This window comes from Oculina patagonica, chromosome 6 (genome assembly GCF_052425735.1).
Source record: "Oculina patagonica isolate OP01 chromosome 6, crgOcupat, whole genome shotgun sequence".
Lineage (NCBI taxonomy): Eukaryota > Metazoa > Cnidaria > Anthozoa > Scleractinia > Oculinidae > Oculina > Oculina patagonica.
In genome coordinates this window covers 19,985,960-20,004,494 of record NC_135763.1, presented here as the reverse complement: position 1 = coordinate 20,004,494, position 18,535 = coordinate 19,985,960, and the positions used below count along the sequence as shown (strand labels likewise).

At 36.0% G+C, this 18,535-nt stretch overlaps 1 protein-coding gene across 1 annotated transcript; it reads left to right on the top strand.

Moving 5' to 3' along the window:
* The first annotated feature begins 8,517 nt into the window (after positions 1-8,517).
* Positions 8,518-18,303, top strand: LOC144655920 (uncharacterized). The gene is made up of 5 exons (XM_078516106.1): positions 8,518-10,055; positions 13,458-13,659; positions 15,390-15,977; positions 16,267-17,286; positions 17,668-18,303. Exons 1-5 carry the CDS (start codon positions 9,318-9,320, stop codon positions 17,793-17,795), a joined length of 2,676 nt encoding a protein of 891 aa, XP_078372232.1. The 5' UTR covers positions 8,518-9,317; the 3' UTR covers positions 17,796-18,303.
* Positions 18,304-18,535: the final 232 nt, after the last annotated feature.

Sequence of the window (18,535 nt, the reverse complement as noted above, 5' to 3'; positions counted from 1 at the left end):
CAAAATGATAAAGCAAAAAAATCATATATAACTAATATATATGACTAAACATCGAAAATGCATATTTACATGGAACCATATATCAAGCGAACTGACTGAAGAACAAATTATAGAATTGAAAGCTTATTATCAAACATATCATCGAAAATGTTGGGCTTATAAGCAGGCTGTTAAACGTTTCAAAAAATGGAAATTATTAGGGAATTCATTGTCTATTCTCTTTGCATCCGGCTCCATTTCATCAAGTATTGCTACAGGAGGTGTTAGTTTGGTTGCAATTAGTACAATAGCGCTTTTAATACAAGGCTGGATGCATCATCAAAATCTCGATTTAAAAATTCAAAATAGTACATATGCATATCAGAGCTACCAGCATTTACTCAACTCAATTAAAAACACGATGAGATGCGGTGATTACAATCCGTCTAGCGTCATAATTTCAATGAAGAACATTGACGATTATGTGACGGATACCTGTCCGATAATCGACAAGTACCTACGAAAATATGATAAGAAATTTATTGGATGATCCGATTTATTTCGCCAAAATTTAATGACAAAATCTCATTCCAATACAATCGATAATAGGCTAACGTTTTCTTGCTTTTGCTAATTTTGATAAATTCACAAGGTAGATTCATCATCAAAAAAAGCTGTTTAATTATGAATTTGGTTGATATAAGTCTTTTTCTACCTTTGTTTACAACAGGAATAGCGCCGGATTCGATAATATCAAACACTTTATAAATTCGATTCCTTTGATCACTAGTCAATTGTACCCTATTTTTAATACATAAATCGTTTAAAACATTCTCAACGTGATACTTCCGATGATATACCGATTTTCGGCGTATTTTATCCATATTTGCATAAAAATCAATGAACTCATTGTAATAAATAGAACCATGAACCAAACCGCAATTAATACAAACATTTATACCGTTTTGATTTGACATATCCTGCTTACTACAGCATGGCTCAGCATCCTTGTTACCTTCTATCAATAGTTGATCGCATAAATGGCATATAGGTTCTTTTAAAATTTTTAAATCATAGTGGATTTCAGAATTACAAGGCATTATATATATAACACACATAACTTCACGGCACAGCTGTGTTTGGCAGTAAATTTCAGAATAAACTTTTTGAGTAAACTTTTGAGTAAACTTTTGTGTAAACTTTTGTGTAAACTTTTGTGTAAACTTTTTGAGTAAAATTTGTTGAAATATGATTGGTCAATAGAAATCACACCAGATTAAAATACCTGCTGACGCGTCAGCAGGTTTTTTCGGTCAATGGTTTAGTCATTAATCATTTATAACTTATGGCTAAAACCGTAAACTGAATAATTATTTATTTAATGTTGATCTTTACGAGGTCTTCCACGTCGTCTTTTCTGGTCTTCAGGTATACACTTTAAACGTACATGATTTTTGTCTTCATTTGATATGTCTGAAGATAGCATTTTAATAATACAAATATTTGTTTTAAGGATGCTCTGAATACAATACATTTTATTAATGAAGGCTATATCATTCGAGCTTTGATCAGATTCTAAAAGGTGTTTGATATTTAATGTTATATCAGTCATTCTATATATATATTAAAGAAAATAATTATCTGTTTATATCTAAACGCACTATAACAGTCACATATATAAAGACAAGTTATGTAACATATATTGAAGAAGGCTATAAGGCTGGTTACACAGTATTGATATGATACTGTTATTGTTGTTGATGACAACCAATAATATTTTATTACTGGTTATTTTTAAACGCACAATATATTTATAGTAAAAGATATAAAGAAATATCATTTATAGTATAATAAGAGAAAATGGGAAGAAATTTAAAGTATGATAACGACGCTGATAGAATAAACGCTATCAAAAATTCAAAGACTAAGTATATGTTAAATAAACGATGGAAATGCGATATATGTAATTACGATAGTTCATTAGCAGCTAAATGGACACATTTGAAGTCAAAAAAACATATCAAAAATGCTGTTATCAAAGCAATAGAAGATGATGATAGATTTGAAATAATTGATAATAACAATACACAATAAAACACTTTCATGCACTTTAACAATGACTAAATATATAAATATATCTAGTTATTCAAAAACATGAAATTAAAAAAATAAAAAAAAATAATTTTACTATAAGACACTTAAAGAAATAATAATTTCATATAGTATAAAAAATGGAAAAAAAAAATTTTAAAAACCCGCTAAAAACTCAAGATGTGATCTCATCAGTACTCACATCTAAAAACGCTATTAAAAATAATATCTCTAATTATAATATGGACCAAAATACCATTAATCATAACAATAAACAATTTTTTATAAATAGTGTTGATAACACTCTTGGTGCTACTTCGGATGGAGATATACTCAATATTCCAAAAATGAAAGTAGTTAAACCGGGTATTGATAAAGATGAATATCCTTATATATATATCGCAGAAAAAGACTATGATAACCCTTATAATCTCAAGAAAAAGATATTAGTGAAAGACTTTATATTTAGAACATTTTATAACGAAATTCCTGATGATAAAGTCGTTGTAAATGAAAATGGTGACAAAAATAATAACAGTATTGGTAATTTAGTGTTGATTGATAGCATCACAAAGGCTGAACCCAAACTCGTAACCAAACCAAAACCCCAAAACAAACCAATAGTTCAACCAATAAAGAAACCAACAAACAAACCCAAACCCAAACCAAAAACTAAAACAATAAGCTTTATCAAACAATTATCCAATGATTACCTAGCTGATGCTAAAAAAATGGGTTTTTCATGGATGGATTTGGTGAAAAAGAGTACCAGACAAGCAGTGATTAACAAAGTACATAAATATCGAAACGATAAGACTTTGGATAAGGCTATACGGGACAAAAACGACAGTATAATACGTGATGCACAACTCAGTCAAATGGAAAATTCAATTAGAGAAGCTCACTTTAAACAGATGATGAACAAAATTAAACAACAACACAAGAAGCTGATTAGCAGTCAAAATCCAATTTCAAGAACTAAACTCACAAATGAATTTAATTTCGATGACAGCATTTATGATACAACATCCAATGACCAGCCTCTATTTAAAATAACTGAAATTGGAAATACCGAAAATAAAAAATTCAATGCTTACACTAATGAGTTCAAAATAAATGTACGTAAAAATGCTATAAGCAATAAAAATGAAATTTTTAGTGTTTTTGAAAAAATGGTTGAAATGGCAATAAAGAAAAGACAGTTAAAAGGTAATGACAGACTCAGATTGGTAATTTTAAATGATGAATTAAATAATCCTATATCAACAAAAATGATAAAAATTTTTGATTTCAAGTTAAATCAACTCTTAGACATAATCAATACTTTAGAATATAAAGAGATAGATTTAGAAAATTGCATAATAATTATTCAATCTGTCAAAATACCCAGTGGTAAAGGAAGATTATATTTATCAATACAAACAGTGAATAGAAAGCAATGTATTATCACCATAAAAAACACCGACTCAATATGCCTTGCTAGGGCCATTGTAACAGCTTATGCTAATTTACACCCTGAGAATTACACCACAACTCAGTTGAAAGATGGGTTCAATAAAAGCAGAAAACTACAAGAAATTCAAGCCAAAGAACTTCATAATAATGCTAATGTTGAAATTAACGATTATGGAAATTCTTTAGAAGATGTAAATAGCTTTGCATCACATTTAGATATTGAGATTAACATTATCGATTCTGAGCAGTTTAATGAAATCATATATACAGCTAATAATGGTAAAATTAACAAAATTTATTTATACAAAACACGGAATCATTTTGATGTCATAAAATCAATGACAGCTTTTCTAAATGTAGCATATTACTGTCATAGTTGCAAAAAAGCTTATACAAGACGTGATAAACATAAATGCCCCCAAAAATGCCTTTCTTGCTTTAAATATTTCCCAGACGGTAATAAATGCAATGGTAAAGACGTTACCTGTAAACACTGCAATCGTGTTTTTCATGGTAAAAGTTGCTTTAAAAACCATACAAGAAATCGATCGAAAAAAGATGATGATGATTCAGTGTGTATCAGTGTAGCAAAATGTTTAAAATGCAATCAAATCATCCTAAAACCATATATTAAAATACATAAATGTGGTTACAAAATGTGTAATAATTGTAATAGCTATTGTGAAAGCAAACATAAATGTTTCATGAAAAAGATCAAGTGTAAGGGTGGAAATTGCATCAAAGATAACAAAAATCCTTGCAGATTAAATAAAAACATAAAACGAAAAGATTATTGCTACTCATGTAGAACGTATAATGAAAAATATTTATTTTTCGATTTCGAATGTACACAAAACACTGGAACACATGAAGTTAATTTAGCTATCGGCCATGATTTCAATGGTAATGAATCAATCTTCAATGATATTAATAGTTTTTGTAGTGGTATTCTTAATGAAAAATATAAAGGATACACACTTCTGGCTCACAATTCCAAAGGGTACGACTCCCATTTTATTCTTAAATGGTGTATTGATAATGGTTTTAAACCTTACTGTATTTACAATGGTGCAAAAATTATGATGATGGAAATTTCACAATTAAGAATCAAAATAATCGACAGTTTAAATTTTATTCAACAACCCTTATCATCGTTTCCAAAAACGTTTGGCTTAGATGAGCTGAAAAAAGGATATTTCCCACATTATTTCAACAAAATTTGTAATCAAAACTATATAGGAGAAATACCTTCTAAAAAGCATTATGGGTATAATCAAATGAAAACCCACGATAGACAAAAATTTTTACAATGGTATGATGAACGTGTAAAGGAAAATTATGTTTTCGATTTCAAAAAAGAAATAATTGAATACTGTAGGTCAGATGTTGATATATTAAGAAGGTGTATGTTAAAATTCAGACAAGATTTCATGATCCAAGAAAATATCGATCCACTAAAATACATCACAATTGCTGGGGTGTGCATGGCTATTTACAGAGGTAATTATATGCCAAAAGATACTATAGCTGTGGTTGATAATGTTGTTCAAACAGAAAACCATAGTGCAGTCAGTATTGCATGGCTTGATTACATAAGCAAGAAAAATAATATTAAGATCCAGCATGCTTTGGCAGGAGGTGAAAAACTCATCAATAACAAATTAAAAGTTGATGGTTTTTGTAAGGAAACAAATACTGTTTATGAATTTCAAGGTTGTTTCTGGCATGGTTGTCCAGATTGTTACAAACCTGATGTTATCAATAATAAGAATCAATGCGATATGGGCACTTTGTATAATAAAACACAAGCTAAAAATAACAAAATAACATCTGCTGGTTACAATCTTATTGAAATGTGGGAATGTAAATTAAAAAATGATAAATGTTTCCAAAAATATTATAAAAATGATTGGAATAGAGAAGTGATTGCCCCACTAAACCCGAGAGATGCTTTCTATGGTGGACGAACAAATGCTGTAAAACTGCTGTATAAATTCAAAGAAGGTGAATGTGGTAAATATGTTGATTTTTGTTCCCTGTATCCATCAGTTCAGTTCTACAAAAAATATCCCATAGGTCATCCTGAAAAAATTATATCGCCAGAAAAATACGATAAGAAATGGTATGGATTCATAAAATGCAAAATTTTACCCCCAAGAGAATTATACCATCCTGTTTTACCTCAGAGAATCAAATGTGAAAAGGCTGAAAAGCTAATGTTCCCTCTGTGTATATCATGTGCTAAATCAAAACAACAAGAAAGATGCCAACATAGTGAAAATGAACGAGCATTTGTAGGCACATGGACAACAGATGAGGTCAATAAGGCCATTGAAAAAGGCTATAAAATTATAAAAATATATGAGGTTTGGCATTTTGAGAAGTCATCCGATGATCTATTCAAAGGTTATATAAAAAAATTCCTGAAGTTAAAACTCGAATCAACAAAATATAATTTTAAAAATGACAAAGAAGAAATGATGTTCAGAAATAAAGTCAAAAATAAATTAGACATTGAATTAGGTGAATTACATGAAAATTCAGGTCTACGAGCTATTGCAAAAATGTGCTTGAACTCACTTTGGGGTAAATTTGGACAACGAAATAACATGAATCAATGTAAATACGTAACTGATATAAATGAATTTTATCAAGTAGTTCTCGACGATACTTTAGGTAATTTAAACATGAATTTCATAACTGATGAGATGGTACAGATGAGTTACACTTATAAGGATCAGTTTGTTGATAATTCCTATAATACAAATATCTATGTAGCCTGTTTCACGACTAGCAGTGCACGGTTAATGTTGTATGAAAAACTTGACTATTTGGATAAACAGGTATTATATTTTGATACAGATAGTATTGTGTATATCGAATCCCAAAATAGTAAGGTGATAGAAACAGGTGATATGTTAGGTGATTTAACAGATGAATTAGAGGGTGAAGCTATAAATAATTCATTCGTTTCTGGAGGTCCAAAGAATTACAGTTTCACATATGGAAATAATAAACAGAAATGTGTTATTAAAGGTTTCAGGTTAAACCATGAAAATTCCCAGATACTGAATCACGCAAATATGATTAAAATTGTAAAGAACGAAATCAAAGAACTCACATTAGTAAATGAAAATAAAATAACCAGACAGAATAAACAAATTGTAAACAAATATGAGGAAAAAGTATACAGCTTTGGATATGACAAACGAGTCATTAAGCACATATCAGATGACTGTATAAATACAATACCATATGGATATTAATTTGACCTAGGGTTTGAGCAGAGCGAGCGATTTGATTTTTAAACCCACTAAGATCCAAGAGTTTTCAATTAAACTATAAGAGCATTTGATTTTAAATATTGTCAAAAATAATCTGCTTTGCTTGGTTTACATATTTTCATTTTTAATACAAAAATATTCTACTTAAAAAATTAAAAACTTAAGTTAATATATAGTTGGATAAAGATGGAGCGAGGCTTGATCCTTTTAAAATTTTAGGTAAAACGGATGATCTGCCAAAAAAGCTATCGCGTATTGCCAGCACTGTATTCAAGATTTAATTTCCAGATTAGAATTCAGGCCAGTAAAAAAATAAAAAAGATTATAAGAATGTTTTCAGGCTTGGTTTTACAGGCTTGGTTTTCTAGGGTTTGAATTTCAGTTTTTGATTCTAATATTTGATTCCAATATTTGAATCCATTTTTGTCCCATATTTTGTATCCAGCACTGGAAGTAGTGATGTACTACATCTCTAAGGCAAATTTGCCTCAGAGTGTAGTACATTACTACTCTAGTGGTGTATATATGGGTCGGAAAGAAAAGGAAAAAAATGAAAATGATCAGATTGCCGAGCGTGTTACCAGACCGCGGTTGGTTCGCTCCGCTCGCCGAATTTTGTCTCGTGTTACGTGACGGTCACGTCTTTTTTTTTCGCTTTATACCGCACTTGCACCTTTTCCCAGGTTGGAGGAGGGGCCGAGTACATTGACAGTGATGTCCATTTAAAAGGGACTGCGTCACGGATTTTAGCCAAATTTAGTCATAGGAAATGACCGTCAAATTTGGTGAAATATAGAAATAACCTCTTAAAACAGTAAAGGAACATTTCAATAACACATCAAATACGCCCCCCCCCCCAGAAGAAGGTACGGATGGCCAAAAGTGTCGAAGATTGAAACGGATTGCGGATTTTGTTGGGCTTAACAGTTTTCAAAGTTAGTCTCGTTTGCTTGAACTTAAAATTCTATCGCTCGGGAGACACACTTGGTTGCAATGAAGCTATGGTTTTGTCATTTAGATCCATAGAATGATTTTCTTTGCAAACATAAAGTTTCATAGCAAGTATTTGGCAAAATTTAATAAAATAAAGTTAACTCAACCATGACACAGTCCCTTTAATTTCCGGTTATTGTTTTTCGTGGGATACCTGAGCTGAAAAGGAGAAGGGAAGAGAATGGAAAATGGTACATATAGATGTCCCAGTTGTCGGACGGTTCGAAATCGTACTGTATAAGTACGAAACCTAAATGAAAGGACTACCTTAAAACCTAGTCCACAATTTCTAAAAAGGTTTTCTAGAAAAGAATTGTTCCGTTTGCTTTCCAAAAAAAATGAACGAGATTTTTGGTTAAAATGGTTATAAAGGGCACCCCTTGGAAAAGCGTTTTGAACCGGCACCCCGCAAACAAATTAAAAGGAATGCATCCCGCTCCCAGCAAGACAATTACATCCCGCATCATGGCACTCCTAAAATTTGTTGTATCCCAAACCTATCTTGGACCCTCCTCAATGGCTTACGCGAGAAAAAATAAAGAATCAGTCAATTATTTTATGAATACCAATCAGTCCATTACGTAGCTATTTAAATCTTTTATCGAAAGACAATACAGGAATGATTGCTATGTTTTTGCTTAATTATCTGTCATCACTTTGAATTCCGACAACGCCAATAAATATCTTGAGTACAGCTTATTCAACTGTTTCGTTGCTGTCAGATCCGCGCGCGCCAACAGTTCTTTTCAGCATTAGGGATCAACTATATCAATTCGTCGGAAAAATGACAACCACAGAAGCCAGAGTTCTAAAAAAACGCGCCGTCTGTCCAAACATGTAAGGCATGGTTTTCCAATTATGAAACAACAATCAGTGTCAAGACCTCGGTGCTTTGTTTGTTCCTGTACAAATACCTTCCCGAAATGTGACAGGCCATTGTCAAGCACCAACCGATATCCAAAGTTTTACGATCAAAAGTCAATATTTAGGCTAAGACGTTCAATTTGAATAGATTCGTTAGCGTCCTGGTGGCCAGCCAAGAATAAGCCAGGGTTTCAAGGATTAGCACGTTTCAAGAGTCAAAATCAATTTGCAACTGTCCAGAGACACACAAAACAGAGATCAGCCCAAGTTTTTGGATTGTTAAAGTTAAAAGCGAAATCCTTTTGACACTGTTCCTTTATTACAGATCGCTTTTCATGCCGAGCCGTTTAAGATCTGCTAAAAACAACTTAAACTAGCGCTTAGTATTATAACCGGTTGACAGCTTGCGTTACATTCAAATATGGGATGCCAGGCTTGCCCCGGAGACCCGCAACGTGGAATCGTGGTTCAGGTTGCTACAGCAGCAGAGAACTGACGGAAGAACTTCCGGCTGTTCAAGCATATAAAGGATGTGAGCTGCGATCAAGACGCTGCATTACACAAATACAGTGTTTACACTTGAAAGACAACTACTGCCGGTAGTGAAGTTGTATTGCGACAGGGCAATTGGCGAAGTCAACGAACTCAAATATGGCAGAGGTTCGCAGGTTCGAAGGCTACACTCTGTTGTTGCTCGAGATTTTAATAATCATCCTGAACATTTTAGCCATCATAGTCATTCTCCGCTTCAAAAAGAAATACAACCCAGATATTTTGATCTTCACCCTGGCCGTTGCAGATCTGTTAAAGGCGCTTATTCCGTTAAACATGACTTTGATCGCTTACCTAGGCGGTATAGCAATGACCGAAGGCTCGCCTTCGTGCAGTATCTTTGGCTGGACAGCTTTTACTCTAAACAGCGGAATAATGCTTGTGATGACGGTAATGGCCATTGATAGATATGTGGCGATATGTTGGCCTTTTAGGTACAAGCATTATCTCTCAAAGAAACGACTTATTTACACAATCATTGCAGTTTTTGTATTCAGCGGGCTCCACTCCATGTTACCTTTGGTCGGAGTTGGCCAAATGAGGTCGTATAATAACGGAAGCTTTTGCCATTTTGACTTCGATTCCACGATTCCAGCGCGTTTGGGCTACAGCATTTTCGTGCTGGTTTTGGGGATTTCTATGCTTGTAGTTGTGATATTTTGCTACACACGGGCTATGTTTAGCATCAGAGGGCTCATTCGCCGCCAGCGACGAATGTCCACTCCAACACGGGACATTGACAATGCGGATCAGAAAAGACAAGCGATGAATCGTATGTTCGCTCGCCTCATGATTGTTATGATGTTGGCGTTTTGTCTTTCATGGCTTCTCTTCTTGGTAAGTTCACTCATTTTTCTGTGTGTTATTTGCGATCCTGGGCGTTTCATCTTGTTTCGTGTTTAGTGCGCTATTTTTATTAAACAACTTCGATGTTTTTTTTGGGTGTCGATGTCGTGTGATTTTAGTAATGCTGCGAGACATGTGAATTATCTCATTGTTTTGTCTGTTCAGCGACTATCTGATGCCCCGTCCCAGCCGTTTACGTTATTTTCAGTTTTCTTCCCACTCTATTAATTTTCAACAAGTTATTTTCACATTTTAACCATTTTAAGCAAAAACTGAATTAAAACTACAATTACAATTTTGTGCTTAAAAAATTTTACAGCGTTAAATAAAGAGGAAAATTAGAATCATCACTTCTCAGCGCTTTACAGCTTTGTCAGTTTAAAAATAAAACAGTTAGCCATGGATACAGACCGTCGCCCTTCATTGTTACTTATGCAATTAATCCTGGATTATTCAGTAAGCCAAACATTGTCTTGCAGCATGCGAACGAAACCGTCACGAAACTGTCCGGTCCTTAAAAATTTTATTTCAATAATACTCACGAGAATCTTCACTATTGAAGGAGGTGAGTTACGTGGAAGAAGAAGTCTTTCCAAACCGCAGTGATCAAGCTTTTTTTAAACGAACGAATACATAGTTTATTTTGGGTACATAATTCTCGCATATTCTTATTATAACTCTGGCTTGTTACAAATTAACCTCGCGCGAGATTTCGGATGTTCGCGTATTCCTTGTGATATTTGACGTAATTCTGAAAACCGCTTCCATGCGTACCTGCATGCGCTGTGAAGCACTCCGAACAAACCCTTCACAATAATAGTTACAGCTGAGCAACTGAAAATAAGACTGAGCTTTGCATATATTTATTCACTTGTTTGTTCTGAACGTGAATATAATTATTTCAAAAAAAATAAACAAGTTGATTTCGATTGATTGTTTTACAGTAGGAAAATTGTCGTAAGATCCTTGAAAAGAATGCTTTTGCTGAAAATTTTTGTACCACGTTTGTTTCGTGGGAAAGGGTGACTATTTATTTGACTCACTTTGGCAAAACAAACACTTTTTGTGTTCCACTCTTAACAAAGCGTTTCCTATTGGTTCCTGTTGTACTGCTTTTATGCCTAGATTAGTTTGATTGACTCTGTTCAACAAGGCAGTATTTTTAGAAACTACCTGATTGATCTGGCACGAAAGAAATCACAGTTGCGTGAAGCTTTCAACGTACAAATATATAGTTATAAACATTTGTGAAATGTCTCTGTTGTTATGAAACAAAACGACCGCACTTCCTTGTTGCGCTAAGTGACGCACAGTTTGTTTTACCTCCGGTTTAAATTAATATTTTGCACGTTGAGAACAAAGGTATGCAATTAATGGTTTTGTGGCGACCACAAAGGGAAGGGTGTAAAAGAAATGCAACGTAGTTGTTAATAGGATAAAGCGTGTTTGTGCAATTGGCCGAGTCTCGATTGTTTTTCTATCAAGTTCTACCTTCTCCTTACGCTGTTTAACTAATTCGCACAGGCTGGTTGTGAGAACAAACTTCTGATCATATCCGCATAAAGAAACATTTTAGAACATCAATGAAAAGAAACGAGGAAAAAAATGGCTTTTGACCTGGAACATCGAAGGTCAAAATCTACACTTGGAAATTTGATTTTTTTTCTTGTATCAGATCGCCCTGTCGAGTTTTCTTCATAATATAGATGAGATTTGTGGAAGATCACCCCTCCAAACGAAAGTTGCTAGTCTATCCATCTAGCTTACTTTGCCTTGAATTTAATATCTATAAACTGGGTTATTCCATACGTATTAAATTGAGAAGAAAATTGAAATATTGAGGCAATCAGTGGACTATCAAATTAATTTGGCCTGTGACAAACTCTTTATTTTTTTGTGGTAACTGATATTTAATTATTTTTAGTTTCCGCAGTCGAAAGTTTCTTTTGGCTGCTTGAAATGTTTCAAACTTATTCTCACCAGATCAGTCCAGTCAGATGTTCTAATCAGCCACGCATTTTTTTTCGTGGATTATCAGCCAGATTAGGCTCGCCCCAAAAACTTAGACAGTACCCATTTTAATATTGTTGCATAATAAAAAATAAGTGACATATTTTACGTTGACCTTATTTACCGCAGACAGATAAGTAGATAAAGATAACAAAGAATACAAACACGCGCGGCGGTTTTGAGATAGAAAATTTCATTATGAACAATTGCAAACTGCTGATAAAAAATATGCGGTGTTGAACGGTTGGTTCAACTGGAAAAAGAGCGGAACTAATCATCAAATTGTGATTAAAAGCGTAGCGGTAGAGGGCACCCGGGGGGGGGGGGGACTCGCATATGAAACGGACGGGGATGCTCGTCGGAAATTTTGAAAAGAACCCCTAAAAGAGACCAATCTGGGTGTGGCTTAAGCCTTTCTTGACCCCTAAAAGATACCAAAAAACTAAGAATGGAGTTTATATTTGTATATTTCTTCGTGTGTAACCATAAACGAGACCATTATGGCTAAAAATATTGGCGTTTTGGGCGTTTTTTCCCTGAACACCCTAAGCGAGACCAAAAGTCCGAAATTTACACCCCTAAGCGAGACGACGAGCATCCCCGTCACTTTCATATGCGAGTCCCCCCCCCCGGGAGAGGGCATGCCGAGCCGGTGGAACATATCAATCCTCTATTGCTTTGGAGTTATATACATGCACCATGAAATATTCCAGAGTAAATTTATTTTTTAACCAATTAAAATCACGTTTGTACACTGAAGACAAGGTCTCAACGGCAGCAAAATGGGTCAGCCTCTTTCATGCTCAGACTTTACACAGCAGGGTGCGGGAAACGAAAGAATGAAAATAATAAATGCCTCACAATATTTGGATTGATACAAGTTGAAACTACGACTACGAAGTACAGATATGTATTTCAGGCACAGAGACGCAGACAAAATCCCTCTGTTCGATGGTGGTAATAATACACTGGCATTATGCTGCTTCGGCCTTGGCCTCAATAAGTAAATTGGGAAAAATATCTTTTTAAGATAACAGTCATTGTCATTTTGGGAGGAACGAACATTTATTACCAAGACATCGAGAAACGAACTAAAACAAGTTTCTTGAGGTGGACCAAAGTTCTGTAGGGGTAGGGGGGGGGGGGGGGGGGCAGGCAAGACAACACTTTTCTGATGAGCCTAATGGCCTGAAAATTGGAGATGAGACTAAAACAAGCTTTCATTGCTAGAATAATCGCATACAGAGGTTTGAATCGTCAACCTTAGTTTTTACACCTTATAAAAATGGCGGTAACAAAACCAAGACATCACCATGCACAATCACAATCTCTTTTGTGGATTGGTCGGTCCAGTACTTTTGTTTAATAAGTTTTTTTTTTCAGATTGTCGTTCTCCAACATGTCAGCGGCTGGTTCACAATTCCACCTGATGCACATTTCTGGTCCATGCGGCTAGTTGGTATCAACTCTGTTATGAACCCAATAATTGGTGCAGCAATGTGCAGGCCATACAGAAGGGGATACATGTTCATCCTGTGTAAATGCCTTCACTGCTGTGGTTTGTGTTCGTCTTACGATGCTGAAAGTAAGTTGAGTTTTACTACACTTGACACGAAAACAAGATACAGAGTTTGTTGAGCAGGCAGTTAGGATAAACAATGACAGCTGAACTGGCCCTGTTTGAAATCTATTTATCTGAGTTCATATTTGCCTGGCTTTGTATATCTACAAAGTACAAAGAATGTTCTTATTATGAAATTCTAGTTGCGGTCCTGCGATAAAACTACCTTAACAACGAGACAGAGTTATGTACAAGGGATCTCAGATCTCTTGTTTATGCCAAAAAGATCAGTATTCCCTTTGTAAGCGCTCTTCATACTGCTAGTATCATAACAGAAGAAAGTGTGTGATGATCAACCCGTTCCCTTGTATTTTATTGATATTTTGAAGAACTTCAGGCCTGATGAAGCCTGTCGCTACTGAACAGGGATACGCCGATATAAATATAACTCGAAATATAAATTATCTTCACTGATTTCCATAGGTTTTGGTTTTCAATGTATGTTTCCTATTTTTTGACGATTTCCGTTGTCAAGTTCTCCTACCAGAGAACTAAAATCTTAAAAGGAAACGTGAAGATGTTTCAAGGAGTATTTTTTAGCTTTGGGCTTTAGAGCAGTTTTCAATTGAGTGTCGTAAAACCAAAACCAAAGCAATTACACTGGCCAATCACTAAGGACACAGACAATCCAGTGAACCAATCAAAACTAGAAGCAAATACACGTAGCTGGCACGAAGCGCGGGAAAACGTGCGCGAGCTAGTCAGGATTGGTTTTGGTTTTGGCTTTAAGCCAATCACTAAGCGTAGTAATGCAAAACCAAAGCAAACGCAATTCCCTTTCGACACTCAAGTGAAAACCGCTCTATCCTATCAGCTAAGGAAACCATAAGCTAGCAAGCAAAAGTAATTCACTATCCTCGCCGAGGAAATCCGGCATTAAGGTATTCTTAAAACAGTGGTGATCTTGCATTACAGGAAACCGAAACTACTGAAGTTTGACGTTCTTTATTATTAGTGATCTTAAACGGAAAGCAGTAGCACCCCAAAAGGAACAAAATGTTTATTTTTCTGTGTTTAGTTTTAGATTATATCTCATTTCATTTACCGCCATGTTTGTTTCTTTTGCACTGTTTTGTTTTTTTATGTGTGCTTTTAAATGAGTTTGATAATTTGTTGTCTATGTCACAAAATATTAATGTCAGTTATGTGTACACCGCCATGGTTCGATTGAGCGCCCTCCTTCCAATAAGCGCCCCCATCCTAATAACTAAGCCCCCCCTCCCTCCCCCCGAAAGTGTTTTTTTATATATATTTATAAACGCGCCTATTCTAATTAGCACCCCTGTTGTTCGTCTTTCTGCTGAGAAGATAACCATCTTCACTTCCCTTAGAGATGGCGCCGTAAGTACATTGAGATCATCCTGAATGAACTTTGAGGTGGCGCCATCACACTATCATTGAGATCATCTGTGGTTCATCTTCTTCTATTTTTCTCGACTATTATTCCAACGTTAGGGCACAATTCCTTCCAACGCAAGATCTCTCTTTCATTTGACACGATTGGGTGTGATGTGAAAAAAAAAGCGGTCTGTCAGTAATAAGCACCCTTCCCCTCGGTGGAAGAACACGCGTCTTTTGTTAGACCTGGTATCGCAGTTGAAAGATGTCAGACGAGCTAAGCAAGTGTTTTTGTATTTGTATCCTTGACGTAATTCTGATATATCTATTTTAACATTGTTGTGTTTTATATTCAGATCCCTGGACGCGCTCAAGGAAAATGTCCTTGGGCTCACGAAACAGTTCTGGAGATCAAAACGAGCCACACACATGTGAAACTGCCAAAAGCCCACCTTCAAAAAAGATACCAAACAGGAATATCAGGAACAACCCCTCTTTTAACAGTTATCACGATTCTGGCATTGTTCCTGATAGCAATGACTATCCCGGAACCCTTGGGTATAACCAGGCTGGAGTTTTAAACGATGCTTATGAAATGGACACAAGTGTTGCGAGGTTCAAAGCACGTCCAGGGCTGACTAGAAAGCGTATTTCTTTCAAAGATGAAGTCGAAGCAAAACAGATAGCAGGAATGCTCCTAGGTGGAGAAGAAACTGTGGATCCTTTGGCCAGTATATCCGATACAACCAATCCACAACAGCATTCGTCTTTATCCATGTCTAGTATTCCAACTGATCCGTCAAACAACCAAGATGAGATAAATGGTACTGAAAACGCACCAAATAAAAACCAACCTACTTCTGAATTGGCACTACCTGTAGACCTCGATAGCTTGACTACAATCAGTTTAGATGGAAAGCGGAGTCGAAAGTATGGATGTTCAGGTAGCTATAATCATGCGTCATATGAATTTTCATTATTTAGAGAAACGAGCACCTGTGTTTTTAGCCCCAGTCCTTGAGTAGTAGGAGCTTGTTTCTGTCTGGCGTGCTTAAGTGGACAGGTCTGCCGGAGACCGATTATAAGCAGATAAAGGGCACTCATGGAACACAGGGCGTTAAAAAACAAATCTCCACTATATCCTCTCACACACGCCACAAACAGTTGTCACTGTCGAATCCTTTTAAGACCATACCGAGTTTCCTTTATTAACTGTTGATGCTTCTTTCTTAGGTTACGATCACTCGTCTTTAAAGAGCCTTGAGCCGTCCTCACTTGAAAGACCACCAGGAAACAGCGAGTCGCTTCTTACATCAAATGGCGACTTCACTCTAAAAGAAGGTCATAAAACGGAAGAGAAAACAACACATGGAGTAAAAAACCCGTTACAAAATTCAGTGAGTCAGCTGATGTTTGACAACGAACAAGCAGCAAAGGACAAATTGTCAAAAGGTTTAATTAGCAATAAAACTCAACCTTATCAGATTGAACGCAAAAAATATTTATCGGAGAAGAGTAAACAACGTCAATTGACCTCACCGAAGGACCGTTTCTGCGGAGCAAGTCAAACAGAACCAACTTTTCAAACAGTTCATGTCACCCATTTTCCTGTTGGTACAAACTCTGATATCAAGACAACCACACTGAAATCGCCAGTTTTGGTAAATGTGCAGCGGTCAAAATCATCTCATGCTTTTCTGCCACATTCCTTGAGGAGCAGTTCCTTCATTGAAAGAACTCAGAAAACATCGCTACAAGGACAAAAAGCTCGATCTCGCTCTTTCGCGAATGACTTAAGTGCTTCAGAAGCGAATAGTGCAAGAGGTATGGTGCATGCTCCAGAAAATACAACACGTGAGAGACAGGAGCCAAATGAACGACAGCACTCTATTCACCCAGCAACTCCAAAACGCACTTGCGGCACGGAGACTTTGCTTGACACTCAGCGACCCAAGTCTGACGAAGCTCTGCATTCGGAGCTTTTGCCAAACCTTAGCAGAACAAAGAGCTTTGAATCAATATTAAGCGATACTCGCTGCAATTCGGACAGCACAGCATATGTGGGACTTGATTTGCCGCCATTTCAGAGACATTTGTCTTCTTTCAAGGGTGGACAGTTAAAGGGAACATACAACTGGAGTTATTCGGAGCCTGATCTAACTCGCACTGTACCAAGGTTCCTCACTTTACCGTATACGGCTGGAGAACAAAGAGGTTCAGTTATCTGCGGACCTCAAATTGAGCGCTATAAAGGTAAGGAACTCAGACGGCAGGCAAAAAAACATGTTCAGCCCTGCTTTCCAAAAGCGAACACTATTTGGAACGGCATTTAAGTATCCACCTATGAAAGGTAAGGCAGCCACTGTCTGCGTCAGAGGAGAGTGGGGGGGGGGGGGGGGTGCACTTTGTAAGGGAAATACGATAAAGCCCGTAAGTAACTTCAAGCTACGTCTTAAGACCCAAGGAACTATTTCAAGAAGCAGAATCAGGTCTTTCGGTTACGTTCTGTTGTCTTGGTAACCTATAAATTGATATTAGCTGAAAATAACCGTCGAGTGACAAATTAAGTTTTCAGCTCGCATAATCTCGAAAAGAATCAAATATGTTAATCCGCTCACTTCTTTTTTTTCGTAGAAAATGTGCATAACAGTTACCAAAGAAGAGCATCTAGTCCCCAAGCTATGCCACTGCCATCAAGCAAGATTTACAGACAGTTGAGCGAGTTGAGTCAGATAGACCTGGAACGAGAAGTGTTCTGTTAAGAATGAAACACGGAAAGAGAATAAAACTTGTCTTATTGGACGAACGTTTATGCTGTGAAAATAAGCTTTTTGTAGGATTTTGACGTAAAGACAGTGATGACAAAAAAGGCCAAGAAATTTAAGACGTCAGAACAACAGTTGTTTCCGCAGGAGCAGGAGACCCGGAACGAGAGATATTCAAGATATATATGTAGTGAAAAGTGGATGGATAAACTATTCTTAATTTCGAATGCCTAGAAATCTCCTCGGGACAAGATGACTCTACTAATGCTCTAACGAACATGCAAGTGGCCAACATGCATGTCCTTCCGCAACACCATGCATGCTTTGTGCAGCAGTATGCATGTTTATATGTATGCAGCGGCATGCATGTCTATATGCAATTCTGATTTTGGTAAAAGGCAGATTGTAGGAAAAACTTGATCGCTGCTTCAAAGCGGCTTTACATCCTCAACGATTTGTCGTATTCGTCTTTGTAATAAACTGAATAAATTGGTATAAGAAAGAATGTGAACGTGTGTATAAGGGTTGTAAAGCATTTTAAACAGGAACACACGAAATTATATTGGGTCAGAGGTTAGTGTCTTGGCAAACTACAGGGTTCCGAGCCTAAATTTCTCTCTTTAACAGTCTCTTGCGGTTAACCCTGCACATTGTTAGGGGATGTACCGCAACTCTCGTGTCTGTTTCATGTGGCCATCATCCTCACTGCAGGCGAACCTCTTTAATACGGACGCCAA